Here is a 6387-nt window from a genome sequence, read left to right on the forward strand (position 1 = left end):
GAGGGAGGGAGGTGCTGAGTCCCAAATAAAACTCCTGGCAAGTGCACTTCCTCCTCTGAGGGGGCCGCTCCGCAGTAATAAGTACAAGGCAATTACATTCTGTTGTGAGATTATTAAATTGGGGGGATACAAACATAATAAAATGGAGACATTTGTACAGAGTTGGAAATAAAATAAAAGTGGAAAAAATAAAATCAATAGCCAAAGTTTCCCAAAGCCTACCCTCTAAGCTATTGTTATATTATAAGAATCAGGGCTAACTGTCTGCTAAGGAAGTTAGTGCCGGGAGGAGAAGGGAGTGGAGAGAAACCCAGGGGGCAAAGGGAATGCAGCCTCCCCAGAGCTACCACTTCCTTACACGTCTCAAGACGTGACGGGTGGTGGGAGCCGGGCTGAAGAATCTGGCCAGTGTAGGTGCAATTCTTGGCTTGGTTAAGGGTCTCAAGATGCAATAAGGGGGCTACTTTCGGTTACCCTGGTGATTGCAGAAATTCTGCCCTGCCTGTTCAAGTGAAAGACACAAGCGAAAGTCTCTTCGGAATGTCTTAATCTCTGCCGTCCCCGTTACCCCGTCTCAAAAACAAAAACAAACAAACAAAAAGTCAATCACTAGCCCTGGGGGCACTGGCTGCGGTTCCGGAACACCTGCATTCTATTCCCAGCCCCAACGGAGCAGTTCACAGTTGTTTGTAACTCCAGTTCCAGGGATCCGATGATGCCCTCTTCTGGCCTCCAGGGACACTGCATGCGTGTGATGCACAGATAGATGTACAATCGAAACAGACATAAAATAAAAATAAAAAGTTTTAAAAAAAAAAGACTGGGCAGTGGTGGCGCACAGTTTTAATCCCAGCCCTCGGGAGGCAGAAGTAGGTGGATCTCTGTGGGTTCGAGGCCAGCCTGGTCTACAGAACAAGTTCCAGGACAGCCAGAGCTACACATAGAGCTACACATACACATTTTCGAGACAGGGTATCTCCGAGACAGGGTTTCTCTGTAGCTTTGGAGCCTGTTCTGAAACTAGCTCTGTAGACCAGGCTGGCCTCGAATTTACAGAGATCCGCTTGTCTCTGCCTCCTGAGTCCTGGGATTAAAGGCGTGCACCGCCACCACCCGGCCACAAAAAAAAAAAATTGAAAGGTGTGTGACCTGCAGACGGAATAAGGGAGGCGGCGGATGAAGGAGAGAGGATGAGGAGGGAGGTGAGGAGTGGAGCACGCAGCCGGCTGTCCATTACTTTAAGAAACGGAACTACTAATCTGAACCACAAGAGGGCAGGCAGGGTTGATGAAATGGAAAGTATGAACGCATATATGGATCTTGGCCCTTTGCAGACACTGTACTCAATTTCCTCTGTTGGGCGGGCTTAACCGCCCGGAAGCGGAAGCTTCGCTCTTTTTCCGTTCCCTTCGGTTCTGGCCGCTGTGAGTCTTTGGGGTAGTCGGGGACGGGGGTTAAATCCGAGTTAATCCGCAGCCGGGTAGGGCTTGGGGAGCTCGGGTCTGCGGGGAGCGCGCGAGGGAGGAGGAGGGAGTGCGGCGGAGCGGGTGAGGAGGCAGGCTCGCAGCCGGTTAACGCGGAGGTCTGCTCCCCACAGGTACGGTCTCCAGCGCCAAGCGCCCGTCGCCATGGTGAGTCCGGGACGAGGGACCCGGGCGGGCTTGAGCGTCCCCAGGATGCTGGTGTCCCCCGAGCTCACTCTCTGTTTCTCCTGTCTTGCAGCCTCGGAAAATTGAGGAAATCAAGGACTTCCTGCTGACGGCCCGGCGGAAGGATGCCAAATGTGAGTGGGTTTCCAGAAGGCTCGGGATGGCGGGGGGGAGGGGGGATCGGGCGCCTCTAGAAAGCAGATTCTCCCAGGAAAGCGTGGGGGCACGTATGGTCGGCAACGCCTGTTCTGCATGGTGGACCAACCACACACGTGATCTCAGCGCGCGCTCTCTAAGTACCTTGCCGAACTCACGAGGTAGAGACAGGAGGGTATCTGTGAGTTAAGAGGCCAGACAGGGCTGCCTAATGAGGCCTGTCCCAAAACAGAAGCGTCATCCACGTGTAACAGCCCCCCAGTTTTCAAATAAAGGGGAAAGGTAATGAATCTGAAGCCTGAGCCAGTGTAAAGTGGCCCGTGCCGGTACAATCGCCGGAGGCAGAGGTCAGAGGATTGAGCATCCACGACCATGCTTGGCCTACATGGAGGGATCCAAAGTCGGGGATGGGGGCGTAGTGGACGTCTAGTCCAGCGTGCAGGAAGCCAGACCGCTTGCGCAGGCGATTGGGAGGCAGAGATAAAAGGACGGGAAAATTCAAGGTTCTCCAAGGCTACATTGTCTCAAAAACGGGTAACTGAAGTAAGCAGTTTGTCAGCTCCTGCTGGTTTTGTATTGTTCTTTTATACACAAGGAGGGGATTGCCCCATTTAAAGGATGTTTGGGAGGATGTGTCTAATAAAAGATCCTGGGTGGCATTATCTCACATAACAGGAAGAAAGGAGTATTTTTCTGCTGTGTGAGATAACCCCGTGTGGCTTCCTTTTCCTCTCAGATACCTCTTTAAAAGATCCAGATCAGGAATGGAAGCAGAACAGTTGGGCTGACCTGTTAGGTTGGACAGGAAGAGCCTTTTGAATGGGCTGCAGAGGTCATAGGTGTTCCCTCTTATTCCAAACAGTCCGTTGCCTTTGATCTGCTGCTGTGTGGGCTGGTGGCCACCAGTCCTTCCCACCAGTGGGAAGGATGTCTCCCGCCGGGAATCAGCCGGTGTTTGCTTGTGTTTTCCATCTGAACACTACCTTCTGTGTCCCAGCTGTCATAGGTGATGTTGTTTTCCTTCTGTGAGCACAGGACCAGGTTTGAGGTTGCACCTTTGGGTTGTTGAGGACATCTCAGCAGACCCATCAAGTTCCTGCACGTGTTAAGAAATTGAATTAAGTGTACTTGTTTAGAGGTCTGTTTTTGAGCCTGATTTCTGGTGGGTTTTGTTTTTAGAAACAGGCTGTGTGGGCCCTGAGTGTTCATTGTGTAGCCCAGGCTGACCTCAGATCTAGAGCTCGGGGGTCCTTTCTCAGCCTCCCAAGTGTGAGGATTTGTTATGTCCGTTTTGCATTTCTCTTTATTACGTACGTATGCACTGGTGGAGGTCAGGAGACAACTTGCAGGAGTTGGTTCCCCTACTGGGTGGGTCTCAGGAACTAAACTCAAGCCCCTGGATTTGGCGGCAGATACCTTAATCCACTCAACTGTCTCACTGGTGTCTCTTCTTTGAGCTTGAACTGCCTCTGCCTCCCAAGTGTTGGTATTACAGATCAGCATTCCCACTGTGGGGGGACCACACTGAGTTCATGGACATGGGGCTGCTTGCACAATTTCAGCCTGGTTCTGCATTTATTTCTTTTGGGTATTGACCCAGAAGTGGAATTGCTGTATCATGCATGGTATGGCTGGCCTTAAAATAATGCTGGGGGCCAGAGGGTCTGCAAGCATCTACTTAGCACTCCTGAGGCCCTGAGTTCACTTCCCAGCACTGGGTAAATGGCATGGTCAAGCACCCCTGTAACCTCAGCACTTTTGGCAGGCGCAGAAGGATCAGGAGCGTTCAAGGTTCTCCTCGGCCACACAGTGAATTCAGGACCTGCCCAGCTACATGAGACCCTGTCTGAAAAACTCAGTCACATCCAGAAATACTGTTTAACTTAAATTTTGGGGCTGCAGTAGCTGCCAGAGGCAGTGCAGCAAAGAATGCTGTGGTCTTGGTGTCTGGACCTGGTATAAAAGTCGGCGTAGCTAGTGCCTTTTGCAGGCTCTGAGCCCCAGTGCTTCCTGTGAAATGCCCTGTCCCAGGAGCAGTTACTGACAGATGGAGTTGAGAATGCACGCTGATCCTGTGCCGCTAGTCTTTGAAGCATGAGGCGCTTCGTGGCTTTTATAGCTGGGAGTTGTAGGTAGTATCTGAAAATGTTTGCAAGGAACTTGGAGCCGGGGATTTGACAGGTACCCAGAATGGCCCACTCTAGGAAGCAGATGACTGCTGTGCATTTGGAAATGTCTCCAGTTTGAAACACAACCAGTATGGTTTGGATTTGAGTGCAACTGGAACTTGTCTGAGCTGAAGTCACAAGATTATTGTGTAGTAGAGGACCAGGAAACTGGGACTGGAGAGATGGATTAAGAGTTAAGATCCCTGACCAGGTGGTGGTGCATGCTTTTAATCCCAATAGAGGCAGATCTCTGAAGATGTCTGATTTCCAGGTCAGAGCTGTTACACAGAGAAAAGTGGGGTGGGAGTTAATGGCCCTTAATGTTCTTGCAGTTTGGTTCCCAGCATCCTTGGACTCCAGGCACCTGCATTCGCATGCCCGTGCCTTACACAGATACACACATTTACATATAATTACAAAGTTAATAAGGGTTGGGGGGCAGGTAGTTAGAGACAGGGTTTCTCTACAGGGCTCTTCCTGTCTTGGAATTTATTCTGTAGATCAGGCTAGCCTCAAACTCAAGAGATCCACCTGCCTCTGCCTCCTAAGTCTGGGATTAAGGGAGTGCACCACCACCCCGAAAGAATTTTTTAAGAGCCACATTCCACAAAAATTCAGGAGAAGCTTCCCTGCACATTGAAATAGAGTACCCTAAAGGGGGCTCTGCGTGTCCACAGTATTCCTGTGTGCAGAGTGCTTGGTTTCCAGAAGTGGGGTGCTAGAAGGGTGTTAATTCCAGCAGATGACCCCTTTGCCTCCTTTACAGGCTATCCCTTTAAAGGGTTGTCGTAGGTTATTTTAGAGTGTTCCGAGATGCTGTTTTTAGGGTGCTAAGTGTGGATTTCGTGTGCATGCGCAATGAATTGAGTAAGCTCCAAGACCCCATAGGTCTACAGAGGAAAATGTAGCTTTCCAGTATGGTCAACGTTTGAAGTCGGGGGAAAGAACGAGGAGGTGGGAGCTTGTTCGGCTGTCTGACCAGTTGTGGCCATTCGTTCTGTCCACTGACAGGAATGTAAGGCACATGACCTGTGTGGTTCTCTACCGGTTCTTTTTTAAGATTTATTTATTATACATGCCTACACGGCAGAAGAGGGCACCACATCTCATTACAGATGGTAAAAGCCGCCATGGTTTGTAGTTGGGAATTGAACTCAGGACCTCTGGAAGAGTAGCCAGTACTCTTAACTGCTGAGCCATCTCTCCAGGCCCTCGGCTTCATCCTTCATTCTGGTCTCTTTGGCAGCTGTCAAGATCAAGAAGAACAAGGATAATGTGAAGTTCAAGGTTCGCTGCAGCAGATACCTTTACACCCTGGTCATCACAGACAAGGAGAAAGCCGAGAAACTGAAACAGTCCCTGCCCCCTGGTGAGTAAGCCTGAGAGTGGTTGGTGAAGGTGGCCAGGTCCCTGCTTCGAGTCATCCCCAGGATTAGGAGAGCCACTTTATGGGGGGTGTTTGTCTTCGCTGTGATCGGTGCTGGGGCATGGTTGTGATTCTGTCTGATTCCCCTAAAATAGCCTCCTTGGCCCTAGGCAGTTTATAGTTGATTTAATCCTCAAAAGCCCCTACTCGGGGATAATCCCAAGTTTGCAGAGGGAGGAGCCTGTGAGATGCAGTGGGCTAGGTCTGCGGGGACCCTTTGTGTCAACCATCTTTCTTTCTTTCTTTCCCAGGCTTGGCAGTAAAGGAGCTGAAATGAAGCAGACCTCTGTGTTTGACTATTAAAAACTCTAAAAAATCGTATGTGTCCTCAGTCTTTAATGGGAAGTGATGTGGCTGTGGTAGAAGGCAGTGTGTGCTCCCAGGGCTGGAAAGTGGTTTGTGGGACGGGTTACCTCCTGTAGTAATTGTAGGCTGAGCAGTGTGCCTGTCCTCCTTGGACCTTCGCCCTTGGAATATCCCCTGGGTGCACTGGAAAGAAGTGCTCCCACTGTGAGACTTGGGAAAGTCGGGGGTCAGTGGGGTGAATGCAGGACAGAATCTGGGGGGGCTGTCTACCATGAACAGCCTGGGAGCAGGAAGAAGTGGGGCTCCAATGCCTCCGGGCATTGCACTGTACACGGTGCACATACATGCAAGCAAGCAAAATGACACTTTTTTTTTTTTTTTTTGAGTAAGTAGACAGTTTGCAAGAATTTTCAAAAAACAGGGCAAAGTTAACTGTTCTGTCCAGCAAAGTGGCTTTGAACCACACTGGGTTCACCACCAGGTGGCACCCTATTATAGTAATGTGGATGAGCCACATAACTGGTGGGGGGGGGCTGTTGGAGATAAGATCCCAGGCTGGCATGAATCCCATCCTCCTGCCTCCACCTGAGTTCAGGGGCTGTAGGTGAGGTGAGTGCCTACCCTATTTAATGCGCTAAGGTTGTCGGTTCTTTCTCTGCTTTTAAAATGTGGTACAGCAGAG

The 6387-nt window shown here is 50.4% G+C and overlaps 1 protein-coding gene across 2 annotated transcripts; it reads left to right on the forward strand.

The window, feature by feature from the left end:
* The first annotated feature begins 1366 nt into the window (after positions 1 to 1366).
* Positions 1367 to 5720, forward strand: Rpl38 (ribosomal protein L38). 2 transcript variants are annotated; one of them, XM_075990018.1, is made up of 5 exons: positions 1367 to 1424; positions 1598 to 1631; positions 1723 to 1783; positions 5220 to 5342; positions 5651 to 5720. In XM_075990018.1, exons 2-5 carry the CDS (start codon positions 1629 to 1631, stop codon positions 5674 to 5676), a joined length of 213 nt encoding a protein of 70 aa, XP_075846133.1. In that variant the 5' UTR covers positions 1367 to 1424; positions 1598 to 1628; the 3' UTR covers positions 5677 to 5720. The 2 variants fall into 2 exon arrangements, with proteins under 2 accessions (XP_075846133.1, XP_075846134.1); XM_075990019.1 differs by lacking the exon at positions 1367 to 1424 and adding an exon at positions 1426 to 1480.
* Positions 5721 to 6387: the final 667 nt, after the last annotated feature.

This window comes from Microtus pennsylvanicus, chromosome 11, assembly GCF_037038515.1.
Source record: "Microtus pennsylvanicus isolate mMicPen1 chromosome 11, mMicPen1.hap1, whole genome shotgun sequence".
In the NCBI taxonomy this organism is placed as follows: domain Eukaryota; kingdom Metazoa; phylum Chordata; class Mammalia; order Rodentia; family Cricetidae; genus Microtus; species Microtus pennsylvanicus.